General features: G+C 40.6%; 1 protein-coding gene across 1 annotated transcript; it reads left to right on the forward strand.

The window, feature by feature from the left end:
• Positions 1–81: 81 nt before the first annotated feature.
• Positions 82–18932, forward strand: LOC106594822 (uncharacterized). Its single transcript, XM_045706052.1, has 8 exons — positions 82–334; positions 501–902; positions 3875–4062; positions 8322–8411; positions 11973–12138; positions 13075–13281; positions 13565–15445; positions 16556–18932. The coding sequence occupies exons 3-8, from the start codon at positions 3887–3889 to the stop codon at positions 16592–16594; spliced, it is 2559 nt and encodes an 852-aa protein (XP_045562008.1). The 5' UTR covers positions 82–334; positions 501–902; positions 3875–3886; the 3' UTR covers positions 16595–18932.
• The last annotated feature ends 1460 nt before the right edge of the window (positions 18933–20392 follow it).

Genomic DNA, 20392 nt, shown 5'->3' on the forward strand with positions numbered 1-20392 from the left:
AAACATCTCCTGTCGCCTAGGGGATACCGAAATACAGCGGCTCAGAAACCACAGTTTCTAAACCCCAGGTTCACTTTCCACTCATCTTCAGGAAACTGTTGCTTGGTGGAGGCCCTTCTCTCTCTCTCTCTCTCTCTGATGCAAATTTCAACAGTATAGTCGATTCTACCATTGCACTTTCCTAACCCACGGAAGGGTAGAGTAGATGTGGTATGTATATCAGTACAGTACTCGCCTTCCTCAGAGATCCTAAATTCGTAGACGAGGGTGAACTTTTACCGACTGAGGTGACTCTTGGATCACACCACCACCACGTTGTAGAGATCAGATACAGGTACGGCTACAGGATCTCCACCTTTCTGGACTCAAGCTCTTTCTGCCCTTTTTTTGAATGTGTTTCTGTTATCTTATTGGATGTTATTACACCGTCGGTTATAACAACCTGTCAATCATTAAACTTTTCTTACAGTTGACCTGTATTTTTCACGTTGTTTGAACAGGGACCTCATGGAATTGCTGTCTGCTCTCTAGACACCTCAGGTCTCAGAACGACCTGTCTCAGCCCTGCTACCCTCCTTGGTACCGGACAGAGAACCAGCTGGACCAGACCCTGTCTCAGCCCTGCTACCCTCCTTGGTACCGGACAGAGAACCAGCTGGACCAGACCCTGTCTCAGTCCTGCTACCCTCCTTGGTACCGGACAGAGAACCAGCTGGACCAGACCCTGTCTCAGTCCTGCTACCCTCCTTGGTACCGGACAGAGAACCAGCTGGACCAGACCCTGTCTCAGCCCTGCTACCCTCCTTGGTACCGGACAGAGAACCAGCTGGACCAGACCCTGTCTCAGCCCTGCTACCCTCCTTGGTACCTGACAGAGAAACCGTTTCAGGACCTGCCTCAAGGTACATAACATACAGTATAGTCAAGATCTGATGATAAAACTCTTGAACAGTCTCTCATCTCTGTGGCGCATGAGTCACATAACTTTGATAACGTGAATGCACTTTTTTCAGTCAATACAGAGATGTTAACAGTAATACAGAGATGTTAACAGTAATACAGAGATGTTAACAGTAATACAGAGATGTTAACAGTAATACAGAGATGTTAACAGTAATACAGAGATGTTAACAGTAATACAGAGATGTTAACAGTAATACAGAGATGTTAACAGTAATACAGAGATGTTAACTAGTAATACAGAGATGTTAACAGTAATACAGAGATGTTAAATAGTTAGTTAGTTAGTTAGTTAGTTAGTTAGTTAGTTAGTTAGTTGGTTAGTTGGTTAGTTGGTTAGTTAGTTAGGTGGCTAGTTGGTTAGTTAGGTGGCTAGTTGGTTAGTTAGTTAGGTAGCTAGTTGGTTAGTTAGTTAGGTAGCTAGTTGGTTAGTTAGTTAGTTAGTTGGTTAGTTGGTTGGTTAGTTGGTTAGTTAGTTGGTTAGTTGGTTAGTTGGTTGGTTAGTTGGTTAGTTGGTTAGTTGGTTAGTTAGTTGGTTGGTTAGTTGGTTGGTTAGTTGGTTAGTTGGTTAGTTAGTTAGGTGGCTAGTTGGTTAGTTAGTTAGTTAGTTAGTTAGTTAGTTAGTTAGTTAGTTAGTTAGTTAGGTAGCTAGTTGGTTAGTTAGTTAGTTAGTTAGTTAGTTAGTTAGTTAGTTAGTTAGTTAGTTAGTTAGTTAGTTAGTTAGTTAGTACCAGTATTAACAGGCAGTGGGTTATCTTAACGTCCTGATCCTGACCAGTATTAACAGGCAGTGGGTTATCTTAACGTCCTGATCCTGACCAGTATTAACAGGCAGTGGGTTATCTTAACGTCCTGATCCTGACCAGTATTAACAGGCAGTGGGTTATCTTAACGTCCTGATCCTGACCAGTATTAACAGGCAGTGGGTTATCTTAACGTCCTGATCCTGACCAGTATTAACAGGCAGTGGGTTATCTTAACGTCCTGATCCTGACCAGTATTAACAGGCAGTGGGTTATCTTAACGTCCTGATCCTGACCAGTATTAACAGGCAGTGGGTTATCTTAACGTCCTGATCCTGACCAGTATTAACAGGCAGTGGGTTATCTTAACGTCCTGATCCTGACCAGTATTAACAGGCAGTGGGTTATCTTAACGTCCTGATCCTGACCAGTATTAACAGGCAGTGGGTTATCTTAACGTCCTGATCCTGACCAGTATTAACAGGCAGTGAGAGTAATACAGTAACCAGGGAAGATAAACTGGAACAATGGACACTTTCAGCTGGCCTCGCTCTCAGGGTTACGTCTAACGGAAAATAGGCAAATCAGTCTGCCGCCCTTCAAACTGCAGCCTCACTGCACTGACACTTCCACTGGTTAGGATTAGGTTAACATTAGGTCTATGCTTGGGTTAGGATTAGGCTAACATTAGGTCTATGCTTGGGTTAGGATTAGGCTAACATTAGGTCTATGCTTGGGTTAGGATTAGGTTAACATTAGGTCTATGCTTGGGTTAGGATTAGGTTAACATTAGGTCTATGCTTGGGTTAGGATTAGGTTAACATTAGGTCTATGCTTGGGTTAGGATTAGGCTAACATTAGGTCTATGCTTGGGTTAGGATTAGGTTAACATTAGGTCTATGCTTGGGTTAGGATTAGGTTAACATTAGGTCTATGCTTGGGTTAGGATTAGGTTAACATTAGGTCTATGCTTGGGTTAGGATTAGGCTAACATTAGGTCTATGCTTGGGTTAGGATTAGGTTAACATTAGGTCTATGCTTGGGTTAGGATTAGGTTAACATTAGGTCTATGCTTGGGTTAGGATTAGGTTAACATTAGGTCTATGCTTGGGTTAGGATTAGGTTAACATTAGGTCTATGCTTGGGTTAGGATTAGGCTAACATTACGTCTATGCTTGGGTTAGGATTAGGTTAACATTAGGTCTATGCTTGGGTTAGGATTAGGCTAACATTAGGTCTATGCTTGGGTTAGGATTAGGCTAACATTAGGTCTATGCTTGGGTTAGGATTAGGTTAACATTAGGTCTATGCTTGGGTTAGGATTAGGTTAACATTAGGTCTATGCTTGGGTTAGGATTAGGTTAACATTAGGTCTATGCTTGGGTTAGGATTAGGCTAACATTAGGTCTATGCTTGGGTTAGGATTAGGTTAACATTAGGTCTATGCTTGGGTTAGGATTAGGTTAACATTAGGTCTATGCTTGGGTTAGGATTAGGTTAACATTAGGTCTATGCTTGGGTTAGGATTAGGTTAACATTAGGTCTATGCTTGGGTTAGGATTAGGCTAACATTAGGTCTATGCTTGGGTTAGGATTAGGTTAACATTAGGTCTATGCTTGGGTTAGGATTAGGTTAACATTAGGTCTATGCTTGGGTTAGGATTAGGTTAACATTAGGTCTATGCTTGGGTTAGGATTAGGCTAACATTAGGTCTATGCTTGGGTTAGGATTAGGTTAACATTAGGTCTATGCTTGGGTTAGGATTAGGTTAACATTAGGTCTATGCTTGGGTTAGGATTAGGTTAACATTAGGTCTATGCTTGGGTTAGGATTAGGTTAACATTAGGTCTATGCTTGGGTTAGGATTAGGCTAACATTAGGTCTATGCTTGGTTTAGGATTAGGTTAACATTAGGTCTATGCTTGGTTTAGGATTAGGTTAACATTAGGTCTATGCTTGGGTTAGGATTAGGTTAACATTAGGTCTATGCTTGGGTTAGGATTAGGTTAACATTAGGTCTATGCTTGGGTTAGGATTAGGTTAACATTAGGTCTATGCTTGGGTTAGGATTAGGTTAACATTAGGTCTATGCTTGGGTTAGGATTAGGTTATCTCTGCTCATTGTTCTCATCTGTGCTGACTGCTGTCCTGCTTGGTTTGGTGTGGACAGGACCGGGTCAGGATGGACCAGAGCCTGCCGGCGGTGCTGTCCCACCAGGACCAGGGGACAGAGGGGAGTCTGGGGACAGGGTGCAGGCACAGAGAGATGGCCCTGAAGTGGTTCGAGGAGACTCAAGCTTCTCTCATCCTCCATGAAGGAAATTTCCCCTCCTGGTTCCAAGGATTCATCACCAGAAGGTAAGTACTTCTACATACAGGTCTATTGAGAGATTGATTGGATTGGAGATTGATTGGCAAATCATGTCTGTTTTGTGCAGTGCAGTGTAATGCATGCCAGCACGACGATAGGTGTTTTTAGGGTGGTGACTCACAGAATGATTCCTTTTCAAGCACCTGCAAGGATTTATGATTTATATTTTAATTTGGAATAACGAACTTTGAACTCTATTAAATGAGCCAAGGTGCATTAATTTCCTTTCCAGTGTTTTTCTGGAATTATCGCTACCTTCTGTTTGTGATTATTTTAGTAATTGTGTTTGTGAAATGTAGATATTGATAATACCTCCCATATCAATAATACCTCCCATATCAATAATACCTCCCTATAACATATCAATAATACCTCCCATATCAATAATACCTCCCATATCAATAATACCTCCCTATAACATATCAATATTACCTCCCATATCAACAATACCTCCCATATCAATAATACCTCCCATATCAACAATACCTCCCATATCAATAATACCTCCCATATCAATAATACCTCCCATATCAATAACACCTCCCATATCAATAATACCTCCCATATCAATAACACCTCCCATATCAATAATACCTCCCATATCAATAATACCTCCCAATAACATATCAATAATACCTCCCATATCAATAATACCTCCCATATCAATAATACCTCCCATATCAATAATACCTCCCATATCAATAATACCTCCCATATCAACAATACCTCCCATATCAATAATACCTCCCATATCAATAATACCGCCCATATCAATAATACCTCCCATATCAACAATACCTCCCATATCAATAATACCTCCCATATCAATAATACCTCCCATATCAATAACACCTCCCATATCAATAATACCTCCCATATCAATAACACCTCCCATATCAATAATACCTCCCTATAACATATCAATAATACCTCCCATATCAATAATACCTCCCATATCAATAATACCTCCCTATAACATATCAATAATACCTCCCATATCAATATTACCTCCCATATCAATAATACCTCCCATATCAATAATACCTCCCATATCAACAATACCTCCCATATCAATAATACCTCCCATATCAATAACACCTCCCATATCAATAATACCTCCCATATCAATAATACCTCCCAATAACATATCAATAATACCTCCCATATCAATAATACCTCCCATATCAATAATAACTCCCATATCAATAATACCTCCCTATAACATATCAATAATACCTCCCATATCAATATTACCTCCCTATAACATATCAATAATACCTCCCATATCAATAATACCTCCATATAACATATCAATAATACCTCCCTATAACATATCAATAATACCTCCCATATCAATAATACCTCCATATAACATATCAATAATACCTCCCTATAACATATCAATAATACCTCCCATATCAATAATACCTCCCATATCAATAATACCTCCCAATAACATATCAATAATACCTCCCATATCAACAATACCTCCCATATCAATAACACCTCCCATATCAATAATATCTCCCATATCAATAATACCTCCCATATCAATAATACCTCCCATATCAATAATACCTCCCATATCAATAACACCTCCCTATAACATATCAATAATACCTCCCATATCAATAACACCTCCCATATCAATAATACCTCCCATATCAATAATACCTCCATATAACATATCAATAATACCTCCCATATCAATAACACCTCCCATATCAATAATACCTCCCATATCAATAATACCTCCCATATCAATAATACCTCCCATATCAATAATACCTCCCTATAACATATCAATAATACCTCCCATATCAATAATACCTCCCATATCAATAATACCTCCCTATAACATATCAATAATACCTCCCATATCAATAATACCTCCCATATCAATAATACCTCCCTATAACATATCAACAATACCTCCCATATCAATAATACCTCCCATATCAATAATACCTCCCTATAACATATCAATAATACCTCCCATATCAATAATACCTCCCATATCAATAATACCTCCCATATCAATAACACCTCCCATATCAATAATACCTCCCATATAAATAATACCTCCCATATCAATAATACCTCCCATATCAATAATACCTCCCATATCAATAATACCTCCCATATCAATAATACCTCCCATATCAATAATACCTCCCTATAACATATCAATAATACCTCCCATATCAATAACACCTCCCATATCAATAATACCTCCCATATCAATAATACCTCCCATATCAATAATACCTCCCATATCAATAATACCTCCCATATCAATAATACCTCCCATATCAATAATACCTCCCTATAACATATCAATAATACCTCCCATATCAATAACACCTCCCATATCAATAATACCTCCCATATCAATAATACCTCCCTATAACATATCAATAATACCTCCCATATCAATAATACCTCCCATATCAATAATACCTCCCATATCAATATTACCTCCCATATCAATAATACCTCCCTATAACATATCAATAATACCTCCCATATCAATATTACCTCCCTATAACATATCAATATTACCTCCCATATCAATAATGCCTCCCATATCAATAATACCTCCCATATCAATATTACCTCCCATATCAATAATACCTCCCATATCAATAATACCTCCCATATCAATAATACCTCCCATATCAATAATACCTCCCATATCAACAATATCTCCCATATCAATAATACCTCCCATATCAATAATACCTCCCATATCAATAATACCTCCCATATCAATAACACTCCCATATCAATAATACCTCCCATATCAATAATACCTCCCATATCAATAATACCTCCATATAACATATCAATAACACCTCCCATATCAATAATACCTCCCATATCAATAATACCTCCCTATAACATATCAATAATATCAAACATATCAATAATACCTCCCATATCAATAATACCTCCCATATCAATAATACCTCCCATATCAATAATACCTCCCATATCAATAATACCTCCCTATAACATATCAATAATACCTCCCATATCAATAATACCTCCCTATAACATATCAATAATACCTCCCATATCAATAATACCTCTCATATCAATAATACCTCCCATATCAATAATACCTCCCTATATCAATAATACCTCCCTATAACATATCAATAATACCTCCCTATAACATATCAATAATACCTCCCATATCAATAATACCTCCCATATCAATATACCTCCCATATCAATAATACCTCCCAAAAACATATCAATAATACCTCCCAATAACATATCAATAATACCTCCCATATCAATAATACCTCCCATATCAATAATACCTCCCTAAAACATATCAACAATACCTCCCATATCAATAATACCTCCATATCAATAATACCTCCCATATCAATAATACCTCCCATATCAATAATACCTCCCATATCAATAATACCTCCCATATCAATAATACCTCCCTATAACATATCAATAATACCTCCCATATCAATAATACCTCCCATATCAATAATACCTCCCATATCAATAATACCTCCCATATCATTAATACCACCCATATCAATATTACCTCCCATATCAATAATACCTCCCTATAACATATCAATAATACCTCCCATATCAATATTACCTCCCTATAACATATCAATATTACCTCCCATATCAATAATGCCTCCCATATCAATAATACCTCCCATATCAATATTACCTCCCATATCAATAATACCTCCCATATCAATAATACCTCCCATATCAATAATACCTCCCATATCAATAATACCTCCCATATCAATAATACCTCCCATATCAACAATACCTCCCATATCAATAATACCTCCCATATCAATAATACCTCCCATATCAATAATACCTCCATATAACATATCAATAACACCTCCCATATCAATAATACCTCCCATATCAATAATACCTCCCTATAACATGTCAATAACACCTCCCATATCAATAATACCTCCCATATCAATAATACCTCCCTATAACATATCAATAACACCTTCCATATCAATAATACCTCCCTATAACATATCAATAATACCTCCCATATCAATAATACCTCCCATATCAATAATACCTCCCATATCAATAATACCTCCCATATCAATAACTCCTCCCATATCAATAACACCTCCATATAACATATCAACAATACCTTTATGAGGGTTGAGGGGTATTTTTTGCATTGGTTGATATTGCTTTTTAATGCTTTTTAATGGTTCTGTAGAGATGCTGAGGAGATGCTGAGAGACAAGGAACTGGGCTGTTTCCTGATCCGACTGAGTGACAAAGCCACGGGATACATCCTGTCATACAGGTCCGTTCTGGTTGTTGTTCTTCTATCCTAGATAACAGAGATAACAGTGGCGATAACAGTGAAGATAACAGTGGAGATAACAGTGGCAATAACAATGGAGATAACAGTGGAGATAACATAGATAACAGTGGAGATAAAAATGGAGATAACAAAGGTACCAGTGGAGATAAAATAGATAACAGTGAAGACAACATAGATAACAGCGGAGATGAAAATAAATTAAAGCGGAGATAACAGTGGAGATAACATAGATAACAGTTGAGATAACAGTGGAGATATTTTTTAAATATATTTATTTAACCTTTATTTAACAGTGGAGATAACATAGATAACAGTGGAGATAACATAGATAACAGTGGAGATAACAGTGGATATTACATAGATAACTGTGGCGATAACATAGATAACTGTGGTGATAACATAGATAACATAGATACAGTGGAGACAACAGTGGAGATAATAGTGGTGATAACAGTGGAGATACAAGTGGAGATAACATAGATAACTGTAGAGATAACATAGATAACTGTTGAGATAACATAGATAACATCGGAGATAACACAAATAACAGTGAATATAACATAGAAAACAGTGGCTATAACATACCAGTGGAGATAACATAGGTAACAGTGGAGAGAAATATATAACCGTAGAGACAACAGTGGAGATAACAGTGGAGATAACATAGATATTAGGGGAGATAACATAGATAACAGTATAGATAACAGTGGAGATAACATACAAGTGGCGATAACATCGATACCAGTGGAGATAATATAGATAACAGTGGAGATAAAGGGGTGATAACAGTGGAGATAGCATAGATAATAGTGGAGATACCAGTGGAGATAATACATATAACAGTGCAGATAACATAGATAACAGAGGAGATAACATAGATAAGAGTTGAGATAGCACACCTGTGGAGATAACATAGATAACAGTGGAGATAATGTAGTTAACAGTGGATATAACAGTGGAGATAACATAGATAATAGTGGAGATAACATATATAAAATGTGGAATAACAGTGGAGATAACCGTGGAGATACCATAGATAACAGTAGAGATAACAATGGAGAAAACATATAAAAAGTGGACATAACAGTGGAGATAGCATAGGTAATAGTGGAGATAACAGTGGAGATAAAATATATGACAGTGGAGATAACATAGATAACAGTCAAGATAACATAGATAGCTGTGGAGATAACAGTGACGATAACATAGATACCAGTGGAGATGACATATATAACAGTATAGATAACAGTGGAGATAACATATATAACAGTGGAGATAACATAGATAACAGTGGAGATAACAGTGGAGATAACATATATAAAAGTGGAGATAACATTCCAGTGTAGATAACATAGATAACAGTATAGATAACAGTGGAGATAACAGTGGAGATAACAGTTGAGATAACAGTAGAGATAACAGTGGAGATAATATAGATAACAGAGGAGATAACATAGATAACTTTGGAAAGTCGCACACCAGTGGAGATAATATAGATAACAGTGGAGATAACGTAGTTAACAGTAGAGATAATGGTGGAGATAAAATATATGACAGTGGAGATAACATAGATAACAATATAGATAACAGTGAAGATAACATAGATAACAGTTGAGATAACAGATAGCTGTGGAGATAATAGATAAGAGTGGAGATAAGAGTGGAGATAGCATGGATAACAGTGGAGATGACATAGATAACAGTGGCGATAACAGTGGATATAACAGTGGAGATATATCCACTGTCATATATCCACTGTCATCCACCTCTGGCCTGCTGGCCTCCCTACCTCTGCGGAAGCACAGTTCCCGCTCAGCCCAGTCAAAACTGTTCGCTGCTCTGGCACCCCAATGGTGGAACAAGCTCCCTCACGACGCCAGGACAGCGGAGTCAATCACCACCTTCCGGAGACACCTGAAACCCCACCTCTTTAAGGAATACCTGGGATAGGATAAAGTAATCCTTCTAACCCTTAAAAGATTTAGATGCACTATTGTAAAGTGGTTGTTCCACTGGATATCATAAGGTGAATGCACCAATTTGTAAGTCGCTCTGGATAAGAGCGTCTGCTAAATGACGTAAATGTAAATGTAAAATAGCATAGATAACTGTGGAGATAACATAGACAACAGAGGAGATAACATAGACAACAGAGGAGATAACATAGACAACAGTGGAGATAACATAGATAACAGAGGAGATAACATAGACAACTGTGGATATAACAGCAGAGATAACATAGATAACAGTGGAGATAACATAGACAACAGTGGAGATAACATAGACAACAGTGGAGATAACATAGACAACAGAGGAGATAACATAGACAACAGAGGAGATAACATAGACAACAGAGGAGATAACATAGATAACTGTGGATATAACAGCAGAGATAACATAGATAAAAGTGGTGATAACAGTGGAGATAACCGTGTAGATACCATAGATAACAGTAGAGATAACAGTGGAGACATTTGTTTTACATTTTATTTAACGAGGTAGGCCAGTTGAGAACAAGTTCTCATTTACAACTGAAACCTGGCCAAGAATAAAGCAAAGCAGTGCGACAAAAACAACAACACAGAGTTACACATGGGATTAACAAACATACAGTCAATAACACAATAGAAAAGTCTATATACAGTGTGTGCAAATGAAGTAAGATTAGGGAGGTTAGGCTGGGTTTCTGTACAGCACTTTGAGATATCAGCTGATGTACGAAGGGCTATATAAATACATTTGATTTGATTTGATTTGATTGGCCGTAGTGTCGAAGTAATTACAATTTAGCAATTAACACTGGAGTGATAGATGTGCAGATGAGGATGTGGAAGTAGAAATACTGATGTGCAAAAGAGCGGAAAAACAATAAAAAATTAAAATATGGGGATGAGGTAGGTAGTTGATTGGATGGGCTGTTTACAGATGGGCTGTGTACAGCTGTAGAGATCGGTAAGCTGCTCTGACAGCCGATGCTTGAAGTTAGTGAGGGAGATATACAGTATAGATAACAGTGGAGATAACATAGATAACAGTCAAGGTAACATAGATAGCTGTGGAGATAACATAGATAAGAGTGGAGATAACAGTGACGATAACATATATAACAGTGGAGATAACGTAGAAAACAGTGGAGATAACATAGATAACAGTGGAGATAACATAGATAACAGTGGAGATAACATAGAAAACAGAGGAGATAACATAGATAACAGTGGAGATAACTGTGGCAATAACATAGATAACAGCAGAGATAACAATGGTGATAACACATATAACAGTGGAGATAACAGTGGAGATAACGTAGAAAACAGTGGAGATAACATAGATAACAGCAGAGATAACAATGGTGATAACACATATAACAGTGGAGATAACAATGGAGATAACACATATAACAGTGGAGATAACAGTGGAGATAACGTAGAAAACAGTGGAGATAACATAGATAACAGCAGAGATAACAATGGAGATAACAGTGGACCACAGTAGAACACAGCAGCATACCCTGGACTTACCAGTGTTATTATTGTCTTCCAGAGGACGTGATCGATGCAGACACTTTGTAATCAACCAGAGTAAGGCAGGCCAGTTCATAGTGTCTGGAGACACAGAGGAGCATGAGACCCTGGGAGAACTGATTGAACACTACAAGATCAGCCCTATAGAGCCCTTCAGAGAGTACCTGACCTGCTCCTGTCTAGAGGTGAGGAGAGACTGGCCCAGACCAATTGTTTAACCCTAAACCTTCAGAGAGTACCTGACCTGCTCCTGTCTAGAGGTGAGGAGAGACTGGCCCAGACCAATTGTTTAACCCTAAACCTTCAGAGAGTACCTGACCTGCTCCTGTCTAGAGGTGAAGAGAGACTGGCCCAGACCAATTGTTTAACCCTAAACCTTCAGAGAGTACCTGATCTGCTTCTGTCTAGAGGTGAAGAGAGACTTTGTCTCTAGCCTGGTCTATTTGTGCTGTCTTGCCAACTTCACAGATCTGGGACCAAGCTACACAATCGTTATGTTATCATTTGAATTCAAGAAGGTATTCAAGAAGGCATTTTGTAAGATAGTGTGTGTCTAACTGGTTCAAATAGGTGTCTTGTCAGTTATAATGGTGGTGTTTACAGAATACAGTATATCAGTAAATACATCTTGTCAGTTATAATGGTGGTGTTTACAGAATACAGTATATCAGTAAATACATCTTGTCAGTTATAATGGTGGTGTTTACAGAATACAGTATATCAGTAAATACATCTTGTCAGTTATAATGGTGGTGTTTACAGAATACAGTATATCAGTCAAATACATCTTGTCAGTTAAAATGGTAGTGTTTACAGAATACAGTATATCAGTAAATACATCTTGTCAGTTATAATGGTGGTGTTTACAGAATACAGTATATCAGTAAATACATCTTGTCAGTTATAATGGTGGTGTTTACAGAATACAGTATATCAGTAAAATACATCTTGTCAGCCATAATGGTGGTGTTTACAGAATACAGTATATCAGTAAATACATCTTGTCAGCCATAATGGTGGTGTTTACAGAATACAGTATATCAGTAAAATACATCTTGTCAGCTATAATGGTGGTGTGCACTGTGCCTGTTAGTAAAACTGATGATGTCATACTCATTCAGTCTTCCAGAGGAGAAGTCTATGACATCATCAAAGTTGACCTCAGAGAGAAGCCGGTGGTCAGTGTGAGAGCTGTGAGGAGCCTGTGGGATTCACAGAGTGACCGGCAGGGTGACTGGACCAGGGCTAGTTCTAGTGACAACGCCGGCGAGCATCCTCCTCTTCCTCTTCCTCCCACACTGCCTCCCAAAAGCAGCAGGAAACCAGAGGTACGTGTACAAATAATACGCTTATTCGACGAAACGATTGTAAGGCAACCCGCTGTAATAGGATTGTGAGTTTGCCTATTTCATCTGGTTTCTTGTAATGTACAACACTACAGCTTTATAGAGAGGGTTGGTAGAACATTCAACTAACAGATGTCAAGTCAAAGGGCCTCTTTGTAAAACTCAGGCGTTACGATTTGTTTTGGTTACTTGCTGGCAATTGCAAATAAAGATTCAAAGTTGACCAGAGTGTAACCAAATCACTTCCTCATGTCTCTCTAACCAGGAAGTGCCAACTGTACCTAGAGTACCACCTGTGCCTAGAAGGGCCGGTCCTTTGAAGTGCAGTTCACTGGATGACCAACAGGGTAGCGATCAGAGAAGGGTGTTGTATGCTCAGCTGGAGAAGGACAAGGCCATGAATCCCCAACCCAGGAGCCTGGAGGGTCTACCCAAAGCTCCAGAAGGAAGGGTTGAAGGCCTGGGTCCTGTAGCCCAACATCAGACTCCTTCTCAGAGGGGGGACATCCCCAGTGGTAGACCTGGAGCCCCAGGCCCTGCCTCAGCCCCTGGACCAGGCCCAGGCACAGTCTACTCAGAGCTACTCAGCCTGCTGGACTGCAAGAGCAAGTCTCTGCCTCTCCTGGACCTGGATCTTGACTCAGAGGAGGGGGACAATAACTCCTACAGGCTGAGTCCACCTTCTTTCACCCCCCCAAGACTCTCTCCCAACCCCACCAAACGGACCACTAGCCCCTCCCTTCTGGACCAGAGCTACCCATCCGGACCTTCCCTTCTGGACCAGAGGTACCCATCCGGACCTTCCCTTCTGGACCAGAGGTACCACAAGGATACTTCCAAGAGACCTCCCATAATCAGCCACAGTCTGGAACATCTATGTAACAGCCCCATACCTGCCCTCGTGTATCAACTGGCAGGAAGACCCAGGGACCAGGAAGGACCCATGACATCATCACCACAGGAAGAGGAAGAGGTAGCTAACAGTCTGTACGCCGAGGTCCCTTGTGAGCCGGTCCTCCGGCTCCTACTGGACGACACCTACGAACACATACCAGAGTTAGGACTGAAAGGATCAGCCAGACCTTATGAACAGATACCAGAGTTAGGACTGAAAGGATCAGCCAGACCTTATGAACACATACCAGAGTTAGGACTGAAAGGATCAGCCAGACCTTATGAACACATACCAGAGTTAGGACTGAAAGGATCAGCCAGACCTTATGAACACATACCAGAGTTAGGACTGAAAGGATCAGCCAGACCTTATGAACACATACCAGAGTTAGGACTGAAAGGATCAGCCAGACCTTATGAACACATACCAGAGTTAGGACTGAAAGGATCAGCCAGACCTTATGAACACATACCAGAGTTAGGACTGAAAGGATCAGCCAGACCTTATGAACACATACCAGAGTTAGGACTGAAAGGATCAGCCAGACCTTATGAACACATACCAGAGTTAGGACTGAAAGGATCAGCCAGACCTTATGAACACATACCAGAGTTAGGACTGAAAGGATCAGCCAGACCTTATGAACACATACCAGAGTTAGGACTGAAAGGATCAGCCAGACCTTATGAACACATACCAGAGTTAGGACTGAAAGGATCAGCCAGACCTTATGAACACATACCAGAGTTAGGACTGAAAGGATCAGCCAGACCTTATGAACACATACCAGAGTTAGGACTGAAAGGATCAGCCAGACCTTATGAACACATACCAGAGTTAGGACTGAAAGGATCAGCCAGACCTTATGAACACATACCAGAGTTAGGACTGAAAGGATCAGCCAGACCTTATGAACACATACCAGAGTTAGGACTGAAAGGATCAGCCAGACCTTATGAACAGATACCAGAGTTAGGACTGAAAGGATCAGCCAGACCTTATGAACACATACCAGAGTTAGGACTGAAAGGATCAGCCAGACCTTATGAACACATACCAGAGTTAGGACTGAAAGGATCAGCCAGACCTTATGAACAGATACCAGAGTTAGGACTGAAAGGATCAGCCAGACCTTATGAACAGATACCAGAGTTAGGACTGAAAGGATCAGCCAGCCCTGCTAACAACCATACCTACGAATCAGTGGAGGAGCTGAAGTCCAAACACATCACCTCTTCTTGGGGTATAAAGGTGGGTACGGCATCCAGACGTGTCCATGGTAATGGTAGCATGGTAGTGACAGTCATATACTGCTGGACCTGATTCGAATGTGATGTCTGATGTTCCAGCTGTATAATGACTGGCTGTTCCTCCAGCTGCATAATGACTGACTGTTCCTCCAGCTGCATAATGACTGGCTGTTCCTCAGCTGCATAATGACTGGCTGTTCCTCCAGCTGTATAATGACTGACTGTTCCTCCAGCTGCATAATGACTGGCTGTTCCTCCAGCTGTATAATGACTGACTGTTCCTCCAACTGTATAATGACTGGCTGTTCCTCCAGCTGCATAATGACTGACTTTTCCTCCAGCTGCATAATGACTGACTTTTCCTCAGCTGTATAATGACTGACTGACTGACTGTTCCTCAGCTGTATAATGACTGACTGTTCCTCCAGCTGTATAATGACTGGCTGTTCCTCCAGCTGCATAATGACTGACTGTTCCTCAGCTGTATAATGACTGGCTGTTCCTCCAGCTGCATAATGACTGACTGTTCCTCCAGCTGCATAAGGACTGGCTGTTCCTCCAGCTGTATAATGACTGGCTGTTCCTCCAGCTGTATAATGACTGACTGTTCCTCAGCTGTATAATGACTGGCTGTTCCTCCAGCTGCATAATGACTGACTGTTCCTCAGCTGTATAATGACTGACTGTTCCTCCAGCTGTATAATGACTGGCTGTTCCTTCAGCTGTATAATGACTGACTGTTCCTCAGCTGCATAATAACTGACTGTTCCTCCAGCTGCATAATGACTGACTGTTCCTCCAGCTGCATAATAACTGGCTGTTCCTCCAGCTGCATAATGACTGGCTGTTCCTCCAGCTGTATAATGACTGGCTGTTCCTCCAGCTGTATAATGACTGGCTGTTCCTCCAGCTGTATAATGACTGGCTGTTCCTCCAGCTGCATAATGACTGGCTGTTCCTCCAGCTGTATAATGACTGACTGTTCCTCCAGCTGTATAATGACTGACTGTTCCTCCAACTGTATAATGACTGGCTGTTCCTCCAGCTGTATAATGACTGGCTGTTCCTCCAGCTGTATAATGACTTACTGTTTTGCTTTCTGTATAATCAGAAATGGAGATGGCTGTTCCCTGAGAGACAGAAGAAATAATAGAAAAGCAACCCATCAACCCAACACCACTGGACACCACAGTGAACTATCCCATCAACCCAACACCACTGGACACCACAGTGAACTATCCCATCAACCCAACACCACTGGACACCACAGTGAACTATCCCATCAACCCAACACCACTGGACAGTGAACTATCCCATCATCCCAACACCACTGGACACCACAGTGAACTATCCCATCAACCCAACACTACTGGACAGTGAACTATCCCATCAACCCAACACCACTGGACACCACAGTGAACTATCCCATCAACCCAACACCACTGGACACCACAGTGAACTATCCCATCAACCCAACACCACTGGACACCACAGTGAACTATCCCATCAACCCAACACCACTGGAACCACAGTGAACTATCCCATCAACCCAACACCACTGGACCACAGTGAACTATCCCATCAACCCAACACCACTGGACACCACAGTGAACTATCCCATCAACCCAACACCACTGGACACCACAGTGAACTATCCCATCAACCCAACACTACTGGACAGTGAACTATCCCATCAACCCAACACCACTGGACAGTGAACTATCCCATCAACCCAACACCACTGGACACCACAGTGAACTATCCCATCAACCCAACACCACTGGACACCACAGTGAACTATCCCATCAACCCAACACCACTGGACACCACAGTGAACTATCTCATCAACCCAACACCACTGGACACCACAGTGAACTATCCCATCAACCCAACACCACTGGACACCACAGTGAACTATCCCATCAACCCAACACCACTGGACAGTGAACTATCCCATCAACCCAACACCACTGGACACCACAGTGAACTATCTCATCAACCCAACACCACTGGACACCACAGTGAACTATCCCATCAACCCAACACTACTGGAACCACAGTGAACTATCCCATCAACCCAACACCACTGGACACAGTGAACTATCCCATCAACCCAACACCACTGGACAGTGAACTATCCCATCAACCCAACACCACTGGACAGTGAACTATCCCATCAACCCAACACCACTGGACAGTGAACTATCCCATCAACCCAACACCACTGGACAGTGAACTATCCCATCAACCCAACACCACTGGACACCACAGTGAACTATCCCATCAACCCAACACCACTGGACACCACAGTGAACTATCCCATCAACCCAACACCACTGGACACCACAGTGAACTATCCCATCAACCCAACACTACTGGACAGTGAACTATCCCATCAACCCAACACCACTGGACAGTGAACTATCCCATCAACCCAACACCACTGGACAGTGAACTATCCCATCAACCCAACACCACTGGAACCACAGTGAACTATCCCATCAACCCAACACCACTGGAACCACAGTGAACTATCCCATCAACCCAACACCACTGGACACCACAGTGAACTATCCCATCAACCCAACACCACTGGAACCACAGTGAACTATCTCATCAACCCAACACTACTGGACAGTGAACGATCCCATCAACCCAACACCACTGGACAGTGAACTATCCCATCAACCCAACACTACTGGACACCACAGTGAACTATCTCATCAACCCAACACCACTGGACAGTGAACTATCCCATCATCCCAACACCACTGGACACCACAGTGAACTATCCCATCAGCCCAACACCACTGGACACCACAGTGAACTATCCCATCAACCCAACACCACTGGACACCACAGTGAACTATCCCATCAACCCAACACCACTGGACACCACAGTGAACTATCCCATCAGCCCAACACTACTGGACACCACAGTGAACTATCCCATCAACCCAACACTACTGGACACCACAGTGAACTATCCCATCAACCCAACACCACTGGACAGTGAACTATCCCATCAACCCAACACCACTGGACACCACAGTGAACTATCCCATCAGCCCAACACCACTGGACACCACAGTGAACTATCCCATCAACCCAACACTACTGGACAGTGAACTATCCCATCAACCCAACACCACTGGACAGTGAACTATCCCATCAACCCAACACCACTGGACAGTGAACTATCCCATCAACCCAACACCACTGGACAGTGAACTATCCCATCAACCCAACACCACTGGACACTATACACATTATTGTATTTCTGAATACTTTTGCAGGGTGTCATTCAAACTGAACTTTGAGCCATTTATGCGCTGTCTCACAATCAATCAAAGTGCTGGGCACTACGCAGGTTGAAAACATCAAAGTTATTTTTATGTTATTTATTTAAAAATATGTATTTTCTCTACTCTATCTTTTGCACGAATGTGGCTGGGTCTTTTTATAAACTACAAAGTAATGAATAATAATTTGCCTTTGTTTTCATGTGAATACATTCAGATATAAAGGGGGGAAATAGATACATTCAGATATAAAGGGGGGAAATAGATACATTCAGATATGAAGGGGGGAAATAGATACATTCAGATATAAAGGGGGGAACATAGATACATTCAGATATAAAGGGGGGAAATAGATACATTCAGATATAAAGGGGGGAAATAGATACATTCAGATATAAAGGGGGGAACATAGATACATTCAGATATAAAGGGGGGAACATAGATACATTCAGATATAAAGGGGGGAAATAGATACATTCAGATATGAAGGGGGGAACATAGATACATTCAGATATAAAGGGGGGAATAGATACATTCAGATATAAAGGGGGGGAAATAGATACATTCAGATATAAAGGGGGGAACATAGATACATTCAGATATAAAGGGGGGAACATAGATACATTCAGATATAAAGGGGGAACATAGATACATTCAGATATAAAGGGGGGAAATAGATACATTAAGATATAAAGGGGGGAAATAGATACATTCAGATATAAAGGGGGGAACATAGATACATTCAGATATAAAGGGGGGAAATAGATACATTCAGATATAAAGGGGGAACATAGATACATTCAGATATAAAGGGGGGAACATAGATACATTCAGATATAAAGGGGGGACATAGATACATTAAGATATAAAGGGGGGAAATAGATACATTCAGATATAAAGGGGGGAACATAGATACATTCAGATATAAAGGGGGGAAATAGATACATTCAGATATAAAGGGGGGAACATAGATACATTCAGATATAAAGGGGGGGAACATAGATACATTCAGATATAAAGGGGGGAACATAGATACATTCAGATATAAAGGGGGGGAACATAGATACATTCAGATATAAAGGGGGGAACATAGATACATTCAGATATAAAGGGGGGAAATAGATACATTCACATATAAAGGGGGGAATAGATACATTCAGATATAAAGGGGGGACATAGATACATTCAGATATAAAGGGGGGAACATAGATACATTCAGATATAAAGGGGGGAACATAGATACATTCAGATATAAAGGGGGAACATAGATACATTCAGATATAAAGGGGGGAAATAGATACATTCAGATATAAAGGGGGGAACATAGATACATTCAGATATAAAGTGGGGAAATAGATACATTCAGATATAAAGGGGGAACATAGATACATTCAGATATAAAGGGGGGAATATATACATTCAGATATAAAGGGGGAACATAGATACATTCAGATATAAAGGGGGGAAATAGATACATTCAGATATAAAGGGGGGAACATAGATACATTCAGATATAAAGGGGGGGGAAATAGATACATTCAGATATAAAGGGGGAACATAGATACATTCAGATATAAAGGGGGGGAAATAGATACATTCAGATATAAAGTGGGGAAATAGATACATTCAGATATAAAGGGGGGCAA

This window comes from Salmo salar, chromosome ssa23 (genome assembly GCF_905237065.1).
Source record: "Salmo salar chromosome ssa23, Ssal_v3.1, whole genome shotgun sequence".
Classification (NCBI taxonomy): Eukaryota; Metazoa; Chordata; class Actinopteri; order Salmoniformes; family Salmonidae; genus Salmo; species Salmo salar.

What these genes read in the sequence shown, in the direction of transcription:
- LOC106594822 (XM_045706052.1), top strand. Translation starts at nt 3,887, where the DNA reads ATGGACCAGAGCCTGCCGGCGGTGCTGTCCCACCAGGACCAGGGGACA. An exon ending in CAAGGATTCATCACCAGAAG is followed by an intron (nt 4,063 to 8,321) that starts GTAAGTACTTCT and finishes ATGGTTCTGTAG; the next exon opens with AGATGCTGAGGAGATGCTGA. An exon ending in GGATACATCCTGTCATACAG is followed by an intron (nt 8,412 to 11,972) that starts GTCCGTTCTGGT and finishes ATTGTCTTCCAG; the next exon opens with AGGACGTGATCGATGCAGAC.